The sequence below is a fragment of the Oncorhynchus masou genome, chromosome 12, assembly GCF_036934945.1.
Source record: "Oncorhynchus masou masou isolate Uvic2021 chromosome 12, UVic_Omas_1.1, whole genome shotgun sequence".
Lineage (NCBI taxonomy): Eukaryota > Metazoa > Chordata > Actinopteri > Salmoniformes > Salmonidae > Oncorhynchus > Oncorhynchus masou.
In genome coordinates this window covers 65,329,550-65,350,890 of record NC_088223.1, presented here as the reverse complement: position 1 = coordinate 65,350,890, position 21,341 = coordinate 65,329,550, and the positions used below count along the sequence as shown (strand labels likewise).

At 45.8% G+C, this 21,341-nt stretch overlaps 1 protein-coding gene across 1 annotated transcript in view; it reads left to right on the top strand.

Moving 5' to 3' along the window:
• The window catches only part of LOC135550674 (UV radiation resistance-associated gene protein-like), a 136,103-nt gene that overhangs the window by 22,033 nt on the left and 92,729 nt on the right, over positions 1 to 21,341 (top strand). The window contains exons 7-11 of the mRNA XM_064981695.1: positions 2,776 to 2,881; positions 9,289 to 9,415; positions 15,543 to 15,627; positions 18,059 to 18,158; positions 18,312 to 18,372. Of these exons, the coding sequence (XP_064837767.1) occupies positions 2,776 to 2,881; positions 9,289 to 9,415; positions 15,543 to 15,627; positions 18,059 to 18,158; positions 18,312 to 18,372 (479 nt within the window). The remainder of the gene's footprint in view (positions 1 to 2,775; positions 2,882 to 9,288; positions 9,416 to 15,542; positions 15,628 to 18,058; positions 18,159 to 18,311; positions 18,373 to 21,341) is intronic.

The window sequence follows — 21,341 nt, the reverse complement described above, 5'->3', positions numbered from 1 at the left end:
TCTATGGGGTTGAGATCTGGAAGACTGGCTAGGCCACTCCAGGACCTTGAAATGCTTCTTACGAAGCCACTCCTTCGTTGCCCGGGCAGTGTGTTTGGGATCATTGTCATGCTGAAAGACCCAGCCACGTTTCATCTTCAATGCCCTTGCTGATGGAAGGAGGTTTTCACTCAAAATCTCACGATACATGGCCCCATTCATTCTTTCCTTTTATACGGATCAGTCGTACTGGTCCCTTTGCAGAAAAACAGCCCCAAAGCATGATGTTTCCACCCCCATGCTTCACAGTAGGTATGGTGTTCTTTGGATGCAACTCAGCATTCTTTGTCCTCCAAACACGACGAGTTGAGTTTTTACCAAAAAGGTCTATTTTGGATTGATCTGACCATATGACATTCTCCCAATCTTCTTCTGGATCATCCAAATGCTCTCTAGCAAACTGCAGACGGGCCTGGACATGTACTGGCTTAAGCAAAGGGGACACGTCTGGCACTGCAGGATTTGAGTCCCTGGTGGCGTAGTGTGTTACTGATGGTAGGCTTTGTTACTTTGGTCCCAGCTCTCTGCAGGTCATTCACTAGGTCCCCCCGTGTGGTTCTGGGATTTTTGCTCACCGTTCTTGTGATCATTTTGACCCCACGGGGTGAGATCTTGCGTGGAGCCCCAGATCGAGGGAGATTATCAGTGGTCTTGTATGTCTTCCATTTCCTAATAATTGCTCCCACAGTTGATTTATTCAAACCAAGCTGCTTACCTATTGCAGATTCAGTCTTCCCAGCCTGGTGCAATTGGTGGCTGACTCAATACTTTTTTGCCCCACTGTATGTGGTTACAGTCACGTACAGAAGAAAAGTCTGTAGTCACAATTTTGAAATTGTGGTAAACCGGGAAGACAAAGTCTTCTTCTCAGATTTATGCTCCGAAGTGAGGTGTTAATGAATGAGATGATGATTGAGGAATTCTAAGAAAGAAACGTAGTAGGCTATAGATACATTTTAGACCGAAGATGTGGCTGAATATTCCTATTTAAGTTATACATACTAGAGGAAGGGGATACCGCCAACCCTCAGTTTACTTGTTCCCTAATGACAATTTAAAAGACCCCAGAAGTGGAGTATGAAAGATCACAGAGCATTTTGGCACCACTATGGGATTATTCACAGTCCTGGCCCCTTAAGACTCTTTGTGGCTTCCACCAAGTCCACTGATTCAGCCCAAAGCCAGGAGAACTCTGCAATCTGAGGCTACAAGCTGTGAAAATGCACTGTATGTTTTGGCAGGGGTTTTGGCGCCTTGATTGACAGAAGACTACACGTAGTGGTTTGGGGCAGGAATCTGCCTTAACATTATCTGGGTTAAGAAGTGCTGCAAACACAGGCCAGGTCAGGCAGCGTGTACTAAGGTTTCTCCTAGGGATTGACTAGCAGCGATTGGGGGGATGGAGATATGAGGAGTATGGAACAGCCCACTCCTGACAGTGGTGGAATGATGTGGCTGGAAAAATGGTGGGTTGTGGCATGGAGGGAATGGGGGCTGAAGTGGTCCCATTGAGGGAACATGGTGAAGGAGAATTTTACTGACGAGAAATGAAAACCATATCTCCATCAGGAGACCAGACCCCAGACCAGACTGTAGAGCCATTCATACTGTAGATGAGAGGGACTGAATCGGGAACTGCCGGCCACACTGCCACATCTAACGCTTATCTCCTATTGAGCGTGTCTGTAAATTAGACAAAACGAGGATGGTTTCGAGTCTCTGACAATATTATTGCTAATGGCTGCCTTCCTCTTGTGTGTGTGAGAAGGACCCTCAGATCTCAGCCTGGTGTGATGGTTGTCTGTTCCTTTTAAACCATGTAGCTGGGGCTGCTGTGTTGTGGGGAGCAGCTTGGTCTCCCTCACTCCCCATGAGGCCTGGAGCTGTTGAAACCATACTTGGAGAGTTGATCAAGTCTGTGATTGATAGCTGCAATAAAGTTCTGGCTTGTCTTTTGGTATTGTTGTTATTGTTCCCTCCCTATCTCTCCAGAGAGGACAATGAATGAATGAATGAATGGCGTTAGTACCCAATGGTTTTGGGAAAGTCTTCCGTGTTTGTGGTGAGTGTTTTATTAAATGGTCCGTTGAGGTTTCTCTCAGTGGTCTGACTTTAATACTTTCAGGTCCATAGGGCAACATTTGATCCTTAAATCGTGGTTAGATATATTAGAAAATAATAGTGACTAAAATACTTTTGGGTTATTTGTGGTTAATGGGTATTTAAGAACTTGATATGTCCCCTGAGTCTGTAGGAATACATCTGAAGACTCATTGTAATGAACTTTGTTCTTTCAATGTTCTCAATAACCACTTTGTCCTTTGTTCCTTTGGAACCTTCATTAACTTTGAGACATTTGGAGACAACACGGCACAACAATGTAGATTAAACCCCGGTAAATCAGGAAGTTAAACAATGAGGGAAAGAAATCGTCGCCACAGAGTTAAGAACCCCATGTGGTCCATCATAACTCATACCTCCTCCCTCTGCCCTCCAAACAAACCTAACTAACATTAACAAATAGCACAGCAAATAAACACGCTAACAAGATGGCTGACATTACACTGTCCGGAGTGTCCGCCCTCTGTTCTTGTGTGTTTATTTATTTAGCCTACTGATATAAATCTGTCAGCATCACATTCAAGCATCCTCTATTATACAGTACATGTCTATTTTGTTCCTCAGGTGAAGAGCCTCAGCTCCTATCCTGATGTTGTTCCTCCCTGTACTTTCCAGGCTCCACACGGCCCAGAGAGCCATCAAGCAGACCCAGGTGACCGTGCAGAAGATTGGCAAGGATATTGAGGAGAAACTGAGGACGACAACGGCCTGCACCAAGCGTGTGAGTCAGCCAGCAAACTACAGATCCTCCACTGATCTCTTCTCATCTGCAACTAATTCTCTTGCAAACCCATTATCTACGTCGTGCCAGTATCACGTGTTTATGTGCTAACTACAATAGTCAGTTAGTTAGATGTGACCTCTGGCTATGAGAACTGAGATATACTTATTTAAAGTGTATTTAAGATAATTGTGCTGAACCAGATAAGCAGCAGCTACTCCTGTATTCAGCCAAAATGACCACCTCTAACCCTCTATTGCAGGGGGGCTTTTTAACAAGACACCCACAATTTGTCTCCAACCTCGTCTTTATCCTCGAGTCAAAACTAATAGAAAGCAAGCGTATTTAACATTTTTGGAATTTGCAGCCACACTGCTGTGAAAATGGAGCGGTAATCCTAGGTTTTGAATGTTGTGTTTATTGTAAGTGCACACTTCACAAGCTCCTATTATAAAAGCCCTGGGGCTCTTGACACCTCCATGTTTTGGTGCTCAAGGTATATGCTACACTATAACGTTAAAAGCAGATTTGTGCAGATAGGATTTAACCCCCCTGTCCCCTCCTCCACAGCTTTCTTTTAAAGCAGGGATGGGCAACTTTGAGTTGGGTGGGCGGCCACAAGAAATCTGAACTCTTCATGGGAGGCCGTAGTGGCTCATGTGTCTGCGTACCCACATCCATACCATACATGCAGTCAACTGATTTTTGCAATCAATCTATTTGTGCAGTTGAACTACATAACTCTCTTAACTAAATGCATTCAACCAGTAGCCAGGGCCGGCCCCAGCCTTTTGGGGGCCCTAAAAGAGATTTGTTTATTGGGCCTCCCCTTGCCTGGCTACCCATACTCCTTGCTACCAACAAATGTTACGTTGCGCCCACAGAGGTTAGTTTCCTATCCACTATGAGTCTGGATCTGAGTACCTCCCTCACCCTTCACCGAATGCGAACACATTCAGGGCCGTCTGATTGGTCCAGAAACCGATGGGTTGTACCAGACCCAGTACACACACTGTTTTTGTTAGACAATCCATTCGCTAATTACTTTGTTTTGTACAACGCCCCTCATGCCCCACAAACGACTTCAATGTTGGCGGTTTCAGACTGAAGTATGTTGCGAACGACAGAGCAGCGGAAGAATTGAGTGTGTGTCGTCAGGCTCGGCCACTTCACGTCGTGGCAAAACCTTTTACTGGGCCCCAGTCTTGGCAATGAAGAGAAAATGTTACGTTTGAAAGTACATTTCCTGCAATTTTGCTATCGGACGAAGAGAACATGTTGCAATTTTACAATACTTTTCATGCTATTCTACTCATTTTGCCATGGGCACAGAGAAAAAATGTGCCGTTTTTAAAGCTTATTTCCTGTAATTTCACATTTGTCCATGACTTATGCCATGTTAATATGATATCTGAGCGAGGGTGACTAACAAAATCAATGGGGGGCACCTGGAGGTCAGGGCCCCTGGGCACATGCCCTGCGTGCCCAGTCAGTATTACTTCAATTTTAGGGAACTGGCTGGACTAACTTACCGATCTAAAAATTCTTATCTGACAGGGCTCATTGAGTGACCGTCAGCGACTGCCAAAACAAGGACACCATATCTGTAGGAGTGCGGCGGCAGTCTGAGGAGACTGCTCCAACAGTCTCTTCTTGTTGTTCACCTCAACACCTCAGACATCTGTCACCCTCTCTGTCTCTCAGCCTTTTGATATCTAAATGTTGTGTTCTTTACCGCTGAATTAGTCTGACTACTTACCAGCACCGTCAGGCAGTCCGATGATGAAGGCCCACACACACACAGAGCACAACTCTCCTATTGAAACGGGCTTGTGGCTGGTACTTCACCTCAATGAAACATTCCAAGGCTTTTCAGAGTTCACCTCAGCTAATAAATCATGTTATACCTCCTTCAGATCAGCTCAGCCCCCGCTGCTCTCTCTGTGTACTGTAGCTTAGACCGCTCCTTTTAATATCATTTTATTGAGTTAGTGGTTTCAAAAGAGGGGGGCATTGTGTGTGTCTTACTCTGGGTCTCCCTCTCTGTGTGTGAATTCTCTCTGTTCGTATCCCTCTCGCCCTCAGTCTGCCCACGCCTTCTCTTGTCTGTGTGGGATCAAAGAGTGCAGAGGTGAGGCCACCACCACGGCCCACCGTGGCCCTTTCACCCTCTCACCCACACTCTGCCATTGATCTCCAGGGTTACGGCCAGGTTATTCCTCTGTCGCTGTTGACTCAGCTGACCGACAGAGTCTTTGATGTCCTGGGGCCCTTCAAACAGGCTGTAGGACATGCATGCACGAATGAAAGCACACGCACACACACCATGCACACACACACAGGTAGGTGCGCATTTACGCACACACACACTCACGCAAACACACACACATGCAAGCACACACACACACACCCACAGTCACGTATTCGCATGCACACAGACAACATACAACACACACACACACACACACACACCGGCACATATTCGCATGCACACACAGACTACAAACAACACACACATTGGCCTTCACCCTACCTGTCAACTCTGGACCACAGGAGGGCGGTGGTTCGTGGTTAACACGCGAGCTGCAGCATTCCTGCACTCCATATAGGCTGTGACACTCAGGGAGATGGAGGTTTTATCTGGCCTGTCTGGTGACTGACACCCGCTCTTTTCCTACAAAAGCCTCATACGATAAGAGGCCTATCAGCGTTTACTCTGATCCTGGCTGCGATCGCCGTGTCTGTCTGTGTTTGTGTGTGTTGATACCACATGCTGCTCTAGACAACTGGCAAAATAAAGGTGCTCTCTAAGGTTAATTTTTGGTGGGTCGGAGGATGGAAGAATGCAGGACTGATTGGGACCATCGTATCAAGCAGCCAGACTGGGAAAGGAGAGAGCTGCTCAGGCAGCTAACTCTCTCTCTGGCCTTCATGAACCTTTTCCTTGGTGGTGGATTATGATACCGATCAGAGGAATCGAAGGGGGTTTGAGATGGAGGAGGATGAGCGCTATTCGCTGTAAACCTGTCGCAAGACCCACTGCTTGTTGTTTATTTATAAAACACTGTTAGGCCTCACTCCCCCCTATCTGAGATATCTACTGCAGCCCTCATCCTCCACATACAACACCCGCTCTGCCAGTCACATTCTGTTCAAGGTCCCCAAAGCACACATCCCTGGGTCGCTCCTCTTTTCAGTTCGCTGCAGCTAACGACTGGAACAAGCTGCAAAAAACACTCAAACTGGACAGTTTTATCTCTTCATTCAAAGACTCAATCATGGACATATTTACTGACAGTTGTAGCTGCTTTGCGTGATGTATTGTAGTCTCTACCTTCTTGCCCTTTGTGCTGTTGTCTGTGCCCAATAATGTTTGTACCATGTTTTGTGCTGCTACCATCTTGTTGTCATGTGTTGCTGCCATGCTGTGTGGTTGTCTTCGGTCTCTCCTTATGTTGTTGTTGTCCTTAAAACATTTTTTTTTTAATCCCAGCCCCCGTCCCCACAGGAGGCCTTTTGGTAGGCCGTCATCGTAAATAAGAATTTGTTTTTAACTGACTTGAATAAATCCCTCCATCCATCCATCCCTCTCTCTCTCTCTCCTCTTATCTTCCCCACCTATGTGCCCAATGAAAGAGCAAGCACTGTTCTTCATTTGGGGTAGTACATCCAGGGCTGGAGGGGTCCTCCCAACAGGGTCTTAAATGAACCCCAGATAGAGTGAGACGTTAGGGGCTGATGGGGAGACACCCTGTGGTGGCTGGACATGTTGACTAATGACCTGCATACTGAGCGCTCTATCCAGGTCTAACCAGGCCATGGAGCATGTGGTGAGCTAGATGTCACCCGACACTCGGTGTTAGGAGGGAGAGTCATCTGGTGTTGATGCCAGCACTGTGTGTGTGACCCTGAACCACCTCCTCCCAACACCAAAAGCCTGCTAGGATACTTATGGTGTACTGTACAATTTCTGTGATGGTACCACATTTATCACGTCACCTCCACAATAGTTTGTGTCTCATGATAATTTCTCATATGCCCCTTCCTTCCCTCCAATCGAGACCATTTGGAAGCCATCTGGAAACGCACACAAACACACAGCAGCTCAGCTTCACTCTTACTTCTCTGACAGTCTGCAGTGTTTGTTATGGTGATAGACTGGAACGTCAGGCTGTGTTTATTACCCTCATGGGGCTATAGGGCTACCCATTCATTCACAGCAGGATTGAGTCTGTCTGTCCACTCAGATGTAATCATTGTCTTGTGTTTCACTGGCCCTGCCCCCTCCGTCACCCCTGTGCCCTGCAGTTCCTCCCTCAGACATGATCAATCTACAGCCAGCTGTCTACCGACCAGGGAAGAGAAGGGGTTATCTTCTACCTGGAATGGCCTTGGATGGTTAGGACTGTCATACGATGCCTAACTGTAACTCAATGCTCCCCTCCCCACCAAGAAGGTGAAGTTAGAAAGACAAGGATGTTGGATAGTCTGAAGCTGTCAAATGAAAGGAGTGCTAAGAGGATGCTCCCTCTTCCTCTTCAGACTTTCTGACTCCAGTCTTGCTAAAGCCCTGCTAAAGACAAAGCCTGTCTTTACAAACACACTCTGCAGTGTAAGAGAAAACGCCAGAAATTGGGTTCGTCACGATACCAGTATCTCTATACTTGGATGTATCGTGGCAAGGAAACAAAGCCTGAAGCGGATGTAGTTGTTTTTTTAGAAACAAACAGCATTATGTTGTCACGTGTTTATTTGGCAAGCTATAGCACCCATAATTTTACATGAAGTAGGTTTTTATAAGACCATAGAGTTTAGTCTAATTTGTGTTTTTATTTTCTTGCCATGGAATATCTGCTATCGTAGTATCGCGATACTGGTATTGTGATAACCTTACTAGAAATGAAGCTCCCATCAGGACAAGTCTGTTGGTTAGTCTGCAGCTGACATGAGTGAATAGGTGATGTTGGTGGTCTCTTATCTTCCTCTCCTCCTAGACTTTGACTCGGCTCTGATAAAGCCCAAGCCTTTCTTAACATACAGCCTTCAATGTATGAGAAAAGGGCAGAAGTGAGGAAGTTCTAGTCAGGATGTGGCAGCTTAGGGCCCAGCCTCTCTTCTCCCGACTGCAGTCAGCTTTGCTCCAGGCCTTAGTGAGGGTTCAGCCGCAATGTCTGTCCCAGAATGAACCCTTCACAAAGCACACCAGCCTAACCCATCGGCACGGATTCCTACCTCCACAAACGCAAGTGCGTCCTGCTCTTGTCCACAACTTCTATCAGATACCATTTTGCTGCATAACCTCCTGGTCCTTCACACCAGTTAGTGCAGTATTGTTTCTCTCGCTTGACAGTGACCTTATCTCACATTTGCCCTCTGCATGAGGAAAATTTTACCGTAATTCTATTACAAACTGTAGCTGCACAGTTTTTCCAATAAATGTTAACAAAATATATTTATTTACTGTGTAAATAGTTAAAAGTAGTCATTGTGCATAGAGTTGTATGGTTTTGAAATCAATGGTTTTTGTTTGGCATACATTTTGAAATGAAAAATCGTAGTGTAAGTGTAATTCCGTTACTGTGGAATTTCTCATGAGGATCTCCGATTTCTCTCGTGGAGGCTGTTTTTAGGGGTTGTTTTGAAATAATTTGTTTGAGGCCCCACCATAGATGGACAGAGGACTCATCTTTGTATCTGTGCCATTGTGGCGTCTGTGATGGCGTAGGCAGCACTATTGAAGCAATCTCCATTTTGAAGCAGTCTTCTTCATTTTCTTCTTCACGATTGACTGGTCCATCCTGTCACCAGGAGGGTCCATCCTGTCACCAGGAGGGTCCATCCTGTCACCAGGAGGGTCCATCCTGTCACCAGGAGGGTCCATCCTGTCACCAGGAGGGTCCATCCTGTCACCAGGAGGGTCCATCCTGTCACCAGGAGGGTCCATCCTGTCACCAGGAGGGTCCATCCTGTCACCAGGAGGGTTCAGCCAGGGTTCAGCCAATGAAGTTGCAAGTCCCACTCAGTTGACTAAATGAAAATGGTGGAATCCCTCAATGGCGCTGCAAATATATTAAAATATATTATTTTGGCCACTAGAGTCCTCTGTCATCCTCTGTGGGCCCCACTTGTCTTCGCTCATCCAGGATTAACCGTGTCTTTTGGGTTAGTAGAGGCGTATTGAATGAGTTCGTTACGTGATTGGCCCTAGATTACATGGTTTGTTCTAAAGGACCTAATGGGGGTATGGTGGTAGGCGGGGACAATTAAAAGCACTTGCTGTGGTGAATCACTATGTATTCTGTCTCTTTCTGTTTATCCTTCCTTTTTCTCTCCCTTGATCTTTTGTCTCTTTTCTATCTATTTCTTTTCAAATGTTTCTCTCTCTCCATACCCGCCTCTGTTTGCAGAAGAAGGAGCGGGAGTGCATGCAGCTGCGTCTGGGAACGCTACGCAGTGAGCTGGAGAGACAGAGGAAAGCGCTGGGCCGGGAGACAGACCTGCGGCAGAAGGAGAGAGCAGTGCTTCAGAAGAAAGGTAAATGGCATTTGGAGTTGCAACTTAAAGACACAATAGACAGGCATTTCCACAAGGCCACAATTTTAAATTGAGTACTTTGTGGGACTGGGGGTTCACATGGGATTGTATTCCTAATACGTGCTTTACACAGGGTGCGTTCTAAACAGCACCCTATTCCCTATATAGCTCACACTACTTTTGACCAAGAGTAGTTCAATACAAAGGAAATATGTGGCCATTTGGAACACAACCCACAGACAAGTACACTTTGGGTCAGCCAACAGCTGTTCTTGGTGTGCTCTACTGTATTTTACTGCATATTCCACTCCAAACATTTACAGTAGAGTACACTACAGCACCTCACATACAGGAAACCTCTTTCACTGTTGAACGTCTGGAGGCTCTGAGTCACTCCTTCACGGTGACTGTTTTCCCTGGCCGTGTGACACTTTCAGACAGAGAAATGTCTTTGCCGGCCAGCCAAGTTGTCCTACCAGGGCCGGTAAAGTAAATCCTTTGCCTTTTATGGTGTCATTCAGCCAATTATATGGGTTGAATAACTGCAGGTTGTATCATGTCTGGGATGGGTGGGTTTGTTTTATAGGCCAGTTTACTGCTGCATATCTGGTATGTCCACAGGAAAATAAAACACCAAGCAGAGTTCATTTCCACACCACCATACCCTGATGGACACGCACAGACAGGTTCATGCACTCACACAATCAGACATGCATACATACATATACTGTACACGTGCAAATGTATCATTCTCTCACTCTCTGACCCCCTCTCTCCAGGTCCCTCCTTTTACCTCTTCTGTTTTCTCTGAACACTCTGTTTTTGTATTTGTTTAACATCAGGGTAGGGTGGGTTCTGAGAGGACTTGGGTGGACTAAGGCTCTGAGGGATCCAAGCTCTGTGTTTGGCCAAGGGGCTAGCTTAATTCTCCCTAAGATGACTTCTGTTAATGATTGGCTGGCCGTCTGCACTGCAGCACATCATCCCTGCACACACTGTGTTCTTAATATCCAGGCTCACACACAGTAAGCCAATCAACATGCATGGACGAACGCACACACACAGACACTATAAGGAGGGGTCAAGGAAAGGTTTTCTTTGTGTCCCTGTCCTGATGAATGGACCTTAATCCTCTGTCACCACTCAGACCACTGCTGGAGGGAAATCCTGGCCACAAATAGAGAATGTCCTTTGTGAAGAGAGGACAGGTGCTTATTTAAACGAACAAGGAAAAGTACCTGGTAGTAGATAAGAGCAGGTTAGGTATGTATGATTTCCATGGTAACACCATCATTAGACTCACCTCAGTAGACTACTAGGACCAGAGAGCCTTGTCATTAGCTCCAGTCTCTGTCCACCCCATGCTACCCACTAGGCTACATTATATTGAGCTTTTCTGAAACCATGTCAGAATCATATCTGCACTGTCTATTTCCAATCCTCAGTCCTTTCTGTGAAATGACTGTTTTTCTGACGATCCCCTTTTACTGTCAACAAATGGGGGTAAAACACAAATATACAGTACTGGGGTGGCATGCGTGTGTGTGTGAGGGTAGTGATGGGTTGGGGGTTTCATGAGTCTTGTTTAATATTGCCACAGGTATGTGATGAATGCTATGAAGCTGGTAGACACTGTGAATGCGTGAGTGCGTGAGTGCGCCGCGCTTGGCCACTATGACTGTGTGAAGATACAGCATACAGGAGAGCACCAGGGTAAGTTAACAGGCTGTCCAATGGCTGCTGATTTGCTATGATGGTGGACTGCATGCATCCCTGTGTGTGTGTCTATGATTGTGTAAGAGGCCTGAGCAGAGCTGTAATTCTTTGCAGAGTCAAAGCCCAGAGAAAACGGAGCATTATTTTAACCTTAACCCCCACAGTCCTCTGCTTAATCATGCTGTCCCTATTATTATTTTAACCTTAACCCCCACAGTCCTCTGCTTAATCATGCTGTCCCAATTATTATTATTTTAACTCCTACTTCTCTGCTTTTCAACTTTTCAACATCTTTCTTTCGTCCTTTAGAATGAACGGGCTCAGAGGGGTCACAATTTCCTCTCACCTAATTTTCCCCTCTACCACCTTGAGCAGCTGTTATAAATTAGGGCGGTAAAAAGTATTTATCGCGGTTATTAACAGTAGTTATTTTCCCTCTCTGCCGCGGCACAGAGGCGACTGTAGGCCAATAAACGTCAGTGGCGGAGTTAGTTACCCAGAGTTAAGAGTCAGGATTTATAAAGTGGCGAGAGATGTGGGGGGGTATCTATCACTGGACTTAGCTCAGCTCTCTGGTCCCCCACTAAACCTATCAACAGTATACCCACAGTCACCAGCTCCCTAAGCTGCACAGCGACCATGTTGAATTATTGAGGGCGAGAGAGGGCGACTGTGACTGACATTTTTACTAATGAGTGATAGAGTGGTATTACTGGACTGGAGGGGGCCTATAAGAGCCAGTAGGAGCAACTTGAGAGACATCTCTTTCTCTTGTTATTTCTCTCGCCCTCTCTTTCAATCTCTTTCAGCCTGTTTCTCTCTCTACACTTAACATTGTGTGTGTGAGAGACTTGAAGGGGTTTGATGACGACAAGGCCGGTCTGTTGGATCGCTTTGTGTTGAAAACGATCTGCGTTCCAGCCTTCTAATTCTCTCTCTCGCTCTCTTGCTCGCTCTCTTGCTCTCTCGCTCGCTCCCCCCCCTCCCTTGCACAGAGAGTGTGAGCAACCTCAAGATGTTCTCCAGGCCTTTCATCAGGGCAGAGGAGAGAAGGATGGAGAGCGTGTAGCAGGGCTGTGGAAAAGGAAAGGAGGGCTTATTGAAGGGCAGACATCCTGTCTTGTACCAACACGGGCCACAACAGTCACGTCCTCCATCGTTACACAGTAACACACCCTGTCCTTGCTTCATTACTTTATCCCCTTCTTCCTCCACATTTCCTTTGCTCTCTCTCCCTCCAACTCTCTCTTACTCTCTCCCTCTCTACTCTTTACTGAGATGGAAAGAGGTAGCTCTTTATAGTAGGGTGTGTGGGTGTTTTTCCACCCGTGACATAGAGGTAGTGAAGGAGGATATTATTATTTTGTCTCTGAAGGGCGAACACAACAACATTGGAGAGTGGTGAAAGATCAACATCTCTAAACTGTGTGACGTAGCCAAACAGCACCACAGGGTAGCCCTCCACACACACACACACGTTTTTACACAGTCTCCATTTGTTTTAGTTTGGCAGCAGAGGCTTGATGCTTAGGAGACTGGGGTGGAGGGGTAATAGTGGTGGTTCCATAAAAGCCAGGGCAAGCTAAGGGCCTATGCAGGTGAAGGGGGCCTTTAGAAAGCTGTTCAAGTCTTTGCTTAAACCAAAAGGGCTGGCTATTCTGTTCCATTCCAGACAGGAATTCTTATCATTCTTCATCTGATGAAGATTTGGCCCTGGCCTCTGAACCTCTCCTTCGCTCATCCTCCATGTACCCCCCCTAATCCTCCCTGCCACCCCGCTTTGGTGTTTCTGTCTGGGCATAACAACTTTGACATATAACATGAAGTGGAAGAGTGGGTCATTTGAACCAGCTGAGTTTGAAGTTGTGTGTATTGGAGCCACTCTATATGTGCTGCGTTCAGCCTGTCAACAGTGGTGTACATGGGATGGTTGGGAGGGAGTTGGGGTTTGTATTTATGCTTCTCTTTATTTGACTAAATGTTTATTTACAAAAGTAAAACAAATCCTGCCATCATTATTCATGTGTAGCTGTTTTATGTGCTGTGTGTGGGGAGGAAATGTTTTTTTTTTCCTGATCAAAGTAGCAGTGTGAAGTTACCAGTATTTAATGGAGAAGGCATCAGACCAACAATTTCTACCAGTATGTGTTTCATGTGCAACCAGAGGAAAAAACTCTAGACCACCGTTACTCTACACACAGAAATGCATACAAAGCTCTCCCTCACCCTCCATTTGGAAAATCTGACAATAATTCTATCCTCCTGATTCTTGCTTACAAGCAGAACCTAAGGCAGGAAGTACCAGTGACTTGTTCAATACGGAAGTGGTCTCACGACGCAGATGTTAACCTACTGGACTGTTTTGCTAGCACAGACTGAAATATGTTCCGGGATTCATCTGATGGCATTAAGGAGTATACCATCTCAGTCACCGGCTTCATCAATAAGTGCATTGATGACATCGTCCCCACAGTGACCGTACATACAGTGCCTTCGGAAAGTATTCAGACCCCTTGACTTTTTCCACATTTTGTTACATTACAGCCTTATTCTAAAATGGATGAAATAAAAAAATACATCCTCAGCAATCAACACATTATACCCCATAATGACCAAGTGAAAACAGTTTTTAATACATGTATTTATTAATACAAATGTATAAATAATAAAAAACAGATCCGTATGTAAATAAGGTATTCTGACCCTTTGCGATGAGACTCGAAATTGAGCTCTGGTGCATCCTGTTTCCATTGATCATCCTTGAGATGTTTCTACAACTTGATTTGAGTCCACCTGTGGTAAACTAAATTGATTGGACATGATTTGAAAAGGAAGACACCTGTCTAAATAAGGTCCCACAGTTGACAGTGCATGTCAGAGCAAAAACCAAGCCAGGAGGTCGAAGGAATTTTTGGTGGAGGATGGCTGGCACCAGAGAGGATGGCTGACTTTTTACATGCTCTTAACCAACTGTACAATGTTGTTTGTAAAAAAAACCTAAATGACTACTGACCGGTAGCACTCATGTCTGTAGCTATAAAGTGCTTTGAAAGGACTGTTAAGGCTCATATCAACACCATCATCCCAGAAACCCTAGACCCAACTCCAATATGTGTAATGCCCCAACAGATCCACAGATGATGCAATCTCTATTGCACTCCACACTGCCCTTTCCCACCTGGACAAAAGGAACACCTATGTGAAAATGCTATTCATTGACTATAGCTCAGCGTTCAACACCATAGTGCCCTCAAAGCTCATCACTAAGCTATGGACCTTGGGACTAAACACCTCCCTCTGGAACTGGATCCTATACTTCCTGATGGGCCGCCTCCCGGTAGTAAGGGTAGGCAACAACATATCAAGAAGATGATCGTGGACTACAGGAAAAGGAGGACACCCCCATTCTCATAGACGGGGTTGTAGTGGAACAGGTTGAGAGCTTTAAGTTCCAAACTATCACTCCAAGACAGTTGTGAAGAGGGCATGACAAAGCCTATTCCCCCTCAGGAGACTGAAAAGATTTGTCAATGGTCCTCAGCTCCTTAAGTTCTACAGCTCCACCATCAAGAGCATCTTGACCGATTGCATCACCGCCTGGTATGTCAACTGCTCGGCCTTTGACCGCAAGGCTCTACAGAGGGTAGTGCATATGGCCCAGTACATCACTAGGGTCAAGCTTCCTGCCATCCATGACTTGTATATTAGGCGTTGTCAGAGGAAGGCCCTAAAAAATTGCCAAAGACTCCAGTCACCGTAGTCGTAGACTGTTCTCTCTGCTACCGCACGGCAAGTGCTAACGGAGCGCCAAGTCTAAGTCCAAAAGGCTTCTTATGAGCTTCCACCCCCAAGCCATAAGACTGCTCAACAGCTAATCAAATGGCTACCCAGACTATTTGCGTTGACCCCCCCCCCCCCCATTTTTTGTTATGCTGCTGCTTCTCTATTATCTAGGCATAGTCACTTTACCCCTACCTACTTGTACATATTAGCTCAATTACCTTGACTAACCTGTGCCCCCGCACATTGACTCGGTACCAGTACCCCCTGTATACAGCCTCGTTATTGTCCTCTTATTTTTTTTTAAACTTTCGTTCATTTGGTAAACATTTTCTTAACTCTTATTTTTCTTACCAGCCCTTAACTAACAATGCAGTTAAGTAAGCATTTCATGGGAAGGTAATTGGTATTCTGTTGTATTTGGCGGATGTGACAAAGCTTTGATTTGAACAATCACATCTCGATACTAGTGCAAATTCACCAGACCAGAACACACCTGGTAATTTACCACATTTTCTCTCTCTCCCTGTTGCTTTCATCTCTTTCGCTATCACTCTCTATCTCTCTCAAATTCATCGCTTCTTTCTTTCCCTCTTTCTCTCTCTTCTCATCCTCCCTTCTCATTCCCTAGAGGAAGCATTCTCCACCAAACACCGGAGTCTGGAGCTTGAGAGGGAGTCGTTAACAGAGCAGCAGAAAGAATGCACTGCCAAAAGGTAAGTGTCAACCTGTAATTAAAGTATATATTTTTTTACACACACACGCTCCCAGTTTGTTCACCGTGCCATCTGCTAGAAATTACCAAAGCCCCACAGAATGGCGTGTTCTAATATGCTGTCAATGGTTCTAAATGCTGTGGGGAGATTACAGCCTGCTTAACAAGAGGGGATGTTGGCTTAGCACTGCCTATTTGTGTTTTTAGCCTGAGCGAGAGTAAGCAGATTGCGTCAAAGACCAGTCTGATGCCTTTGCCTGCAGGGGTGCACACTGTGTTGACCCTGTATATACACAGTTTGGTTGTCTGGCTACCTGTCAGTGATGGGACCAGAACAGGAGTAAAAGCACAATGCTACAGTATAAACACTAGCTGGCTGGGCAGCATGAAATGCATCATGTAAACAAGGAAATTGACTTTGACTGGAAAAATGTGTATGTATGGTTCAGTAGGTGGAAAAAAGTGTTTGTTAGAGAGTTGCTGAGTTCATGTAATAAGCAGGTTCCTGGAAGTGTGTCTGTCGGTGGTTTGGGTTTAAATGGGGGATTGGAGGGTCTTGCATATGGACTTAACCAGAACAGTTAAGACAAAGTCTGCTGTACTGAGATGGGACGTTTCTAGGAAGCATCTGTATCTTCTGAGTCGGCAGGCAGGCAGGGACGCACGGAGGCAGGCAGGGACGCACGGAGGCAGGCAGGGACGCACGGAGGCAGGCAGGGACGCACGGAGGCAGGCAGGGACGCACGGAGGCAGGCAGGGACGCACGGAGGCAGGCAGGGACGCACGGAGGCAGGCAGGGACGCACGGAGGCAGGCAGGGACGCACGGAGGCAGGCACGGAGGCAGGCACGGAGACACGGACGAACGCACACGCAGCAGGCAGGGACGAACTCACGCAGGCGGGGACGCACGCACGTACGGATGCTGGCTGGGACGAACTCACGCAGGCGGGGACGCACGCACGTACGGATGCTGGCTGGGACAAACTCACGCAGGCAGGGACGCACGGAGGCAGACAGACAGGAAGGGACGCACAGATGCAGGGAGGGAGGGAGGGAGGGAGGCAGGCAGGCAGGGACGAACGCACACACTGCGGCAGGCAGGCAGCGACAAACTCATGCAGGAAGGGATTGACGCACAGAGGGAGGCAGGCAGAAACGCACGGGGCAGGCAGGGACGAGGCAGGGACGCACGGAGGCACAGCAGGCAGGTAGGAACGCATGGAGGTAGGCAGGCAGGTAGGAACGCATGGAGGCAGTCGGGCGGGCGGGGACGCATGCACGCAGGCAGGGACGCACGCACACAGGCAGGGAGGGAGGCAGGGCAGGGAGGCGCGGCAGGCAGGATGGGGGGAGGAGTACATGTGAAAGATCCTTATCTTTCACAAGGCCATTTCACATCCAATGATCATTTTCTCCCCAACACCTTTTCATGTGTCTGAAATGATGGCCCATTACCCACAAAACTGTACTCCCCCAGTGCTGGGACATACAGTACTGTGCAGACTCACACTTATACAGTACTGTGCAGACTCACACTTATACAGTACTGTGCAGACTCACACTTATACAGTACTGTGCAGACTCACACTTATACAGTACTGTGCAGACTCACACTTATACAGTACTGTGCAGACTCACACTTATACAGTACTGTGCACACACACATTCTCTCACTCACTCACATACTTCTGACTTCTCAGACTGCTCTGAAGTCAGACTCCAGTGGCTGTCAAGTGGTGGACATGAGAAAACAAACATGATTCCAGATGTTTTATCTTTCTCACCTAGGCAAGTCAGGTTTGTGAGTTACCCTCCCTGCCAAATCCGGTAATGTGGGGAAGGGGGTAGTTTGGAAGTTATGATAATTGAGTTGCTCTTACAATTACTGTGGAAATGATTCAGAGCAGAGCCATCAGGTCTCTCTCTCATCCAGGCCTGGGCCAAGTCAAACACAACCCTGCTATTCTCCTCTTCAACCTCAGGCTCCCATCAACGCACCGCCACCCCTCATTACTAACGATCACCATAGCTACCCTCCATCCGTCCCTCACCCCACCTCTCTATCCCCCTACATACACCCCTTATTCCCTTTCTCTACAGCTGAGATGTCAGGTCTCGCCTCACATCTCTCCCCATCGCCACTTTGGTTATTTTTCCCTCACATAATTGTGTATATATTAATGTACCGTACCTTCCCTCTGTCTTTCTCCTCTTCCTCACCTCCTCATCTATCTCTTCCACCCATTTTCCTTTCCTCCTTTCTATCCTCCTGCCTCTTTGTCCCTGTCTATTTGACCCAGTCTCTTGTCCTCTCAATCCCCGGTCCTCCCTCTGTTCTCTTCCTCCTCTGTTATTGTCCTTTTTGTGTCGGTCAGGGCAGTGAGTCATGAAGTGGTTGTGTGTGTTACTGTCTCTGTGCCTGTCTCCCCAGGGAGCTGTTCCTCAAGTCCAATGCTCAGCTCACCTTCCGTTGTCGTCAGCTCCTCTCTGAGCTGTCCTACATCTACCCCATCGACTTGGTCACCACGGCCGTGAGTAACCTCCTCCTGAGTAACGCACGCAAGAGCTGTGACAGAGCTGAATGGCTTAAATAATCAGTGGTCATTACAATTTCTAAGGAGAGTGCCCTCTTTGCTCTCCGAGGATTCTCATCCTCATAAAACTCTTGTTTAATTGTCCTACAGGCTAATCAGTCCGATTATGTCATCTGTGGAGTGAAGCTGCCCAACTCGGAGGATTTCCAAGGTAACCTATCTATTTCAGCAGGAAATGGAGGGGTTTGGAGTGACAGAGACGTGCATAACACGGGGCTCATTTGTTTCCTTTTATTGAAGGTTCAAACTTCTGACCCTGTAGTAGGGACACTCCGTTTTGTGACCCAAATGGCACTATTCCCTATAGTGCACTACAACAGTACAATATCTGCTCTAAGGTTCAATGACAAGTGTTTCAGAAATTGCAGCTGATGGAGGAAACTGTGTGACTTTCGTGGCTGAGGCAGCTGTGTTTGTATGGGCTAGATCAGTGGTCAAGATCACTTTCTGAGTCAAAATGTAAGCATATGCAACATTAACCTATTAAAAACAGTACCGTAGCAATGGGGTTTGTTTAGGAGACTAGTGGCCCAATACATTATCACTGCATATTGCATTTGCTTTAATTTCCCTGCCAAAGCATTGTTGTTCTTCTCAGACCATTTGTTTTAGGTAGGCTGTATGATCACACTGGTAATAGATCAGTTGTTGTGTTACTTGTGAGGCACAGCTGAGTGAGGATACATTTGAATAATTTTGTCTTTTTACTGGACTGGTGGTGCTTGCATCTGATGGACAGTCTCAGCAGAGGGAGAGAGCAGCAGACTCAGTTTGCCTCTCTATGTCCCTCCATTCTCCCTTTCCGCCACTGACACTGAACAAAAAGGGGACATCGTCTTGTGCCTCATGCGCAAGTTTGTTGTTACTCCTATGACCAGAGAAAGTGAAATATTAAAAAAGAGCCAAGCCACTAATAATAACAAAGCAAGCCTATTTCCTACTAATTTATTTCAGCTGCAGTCCTGGTTGTTGCACAAGTGGAAGTAGGGAGAACGCACAAGTGTTGAATAAAAAGTGTTGACAGTCCTGAGTAAAAATGTAAACATGAACACGCTCTTAAAAACAGCAGCTCTTTGCTGTATTAGTTGATAGTCTCTCTCTAGTAACAACTTTGCTGTGCACTCAATGAGGCTTTCTTTCATCGCCTGCAGACATGGTAATTTGAGCCATCTGATTGGCCATCGGTAGGCCTATAGCTGCTTTGATTTTATGGCTGTGCTTTGTACCGTATTTTACTATTTACCGGTATTGATGCACGGACCTGTTTTGGGTTTTTACTTGACCTTCTATAACGGTATTTGAATGTTTGGTTTGTTAAATGTGATACACGTGACGTAATATCTATTTTTACAGTTTAGTCCGCTACTTGAGTCCTCTCTTTCTCCATGCCGTTTTCCACACATACCTAGCCCTGCCCCCTGTCATTCAAGGAGCGCATTTGTTCTTCCTCGACCACAAGACACTTGCGTTCAGCCTGCATGGTCAACGCAGCACATGCAACAACGTTGATGACAATGATGCTGTTTTCACTTTGCTATAAATCCACTAGTGTTCTATAATTACACTATTAGTTTGTGTTTCTTACATCTGAAAACCGCATGTTTGTCTTTTCTTAGGAAGTTGGGCCTAAATTGTGGTAGATGCTAATGCTAATTGCTAGTTAGATATCTACCTATTGTACTGAGTTAGATCAAACATAACTAGCTATACAACCTGATAATACTAGTGCTGGTGTAGACCTAAATCAGCATGTTGTTTGTGCAATAGTATCTTCTAAATCAGAGAGGAATAGGTGAAGTATGAATATGTTAGCTACATAAGGTAGCTAAGAGAGAACATTTATGCAGCCAAAGATTATTGCGTCTCATAGGAAACTCTTATCAACACTTGCTCTTACTCTGTCACAATAAGTCATCCATGGCATTTTGGGCGGCAGGTTATCCTAGTGGTTAGAGCGTTGGACTAGTAACCGGAAGGTTGCAAGTTCAAATCCCTGAGCTGACAAGGTACAAATCTGTCGTTCTGCCCCTGAACAGGCAGTTAACCCACTGTTCCTAGGCTGTCATTGAAAATAAGAATTTGTTCTTAACTGATTTGCCTAGTTAAATAAAGGTAAATAAATACATTTCAAACACTGTATTTTAAGTGCCCACTATTATTCTCTAACTATAGAATTAGAATACTCATTCTATTTCCATGATTCCAACAGTTCACCCAAGTTTTTTTCTCTAAATCGCAAGTCAAATCGCAATTGGAACATTTGTTAAAACATAAGGCCTAGATAATTTGTTGTTTGTATCGTGCAGCCCTACGTGGCAGAGTGGAAATGATCTCAAATGAGTAAAGGAAATGCAGAAATTGATGAAAATGCTCAAAATGAATTTTGGTTGAATTTGAATTAAACAGTATAAAACAATCAATGTAGAAAGACCCATTGAAATCACTTAGAATATATTTGTTGGCATCCTAGTGTCATGCACTACTTATAAAGCAAATGTACAACTTTTATTATTCAATAACATAAAATTCAGTAAAATACCTTGCAAAATGTGTAAAATACAGTGATATGATATTTTGCCAATATCGCCCAGCCCTACTTGATTTGCTCTCGGGCCTGCTGGGAGAGTATCTTGGCAGCGGAGTTCGTACCTTCAGACATATGAAATAGTTCAAAATGGGAACACTTCACCTATCTGGCGTGCAGGGCAGCTGGATCTGGTGTACCTGTGCCAACAGTGCGAGACAAATAAAAAATAAATGGGAAAGCCAGGCTTTATTGTTGGGTTTTTTACAGAAATATTTGGCGATCGACAAGGAATGGCTTGGAGATAGCGATCGACCGGTTGGTGACCACTGGGCTAGATGAAATACTCTGATAGAAAGTCCAGGTACTAACACAGGAAAGGTTTCAACATACTTCTTGGAATCAACCTTTAGTCAATGGAAGCTGGTCCATGGCCAACAAAGTGCTCCCCATCATCCAAGAATGTGGAAATTGCTTCCGCTCTATTTGACCTCTGGAGTCTGATTTCTGCTGCCAATATACTCTATAAGGACCAGAGAGTGAATGGGGTTTTCTCGTTTGGAGAAAAAGTCTGTCCTCTGTCCTCTCTCCTCTGA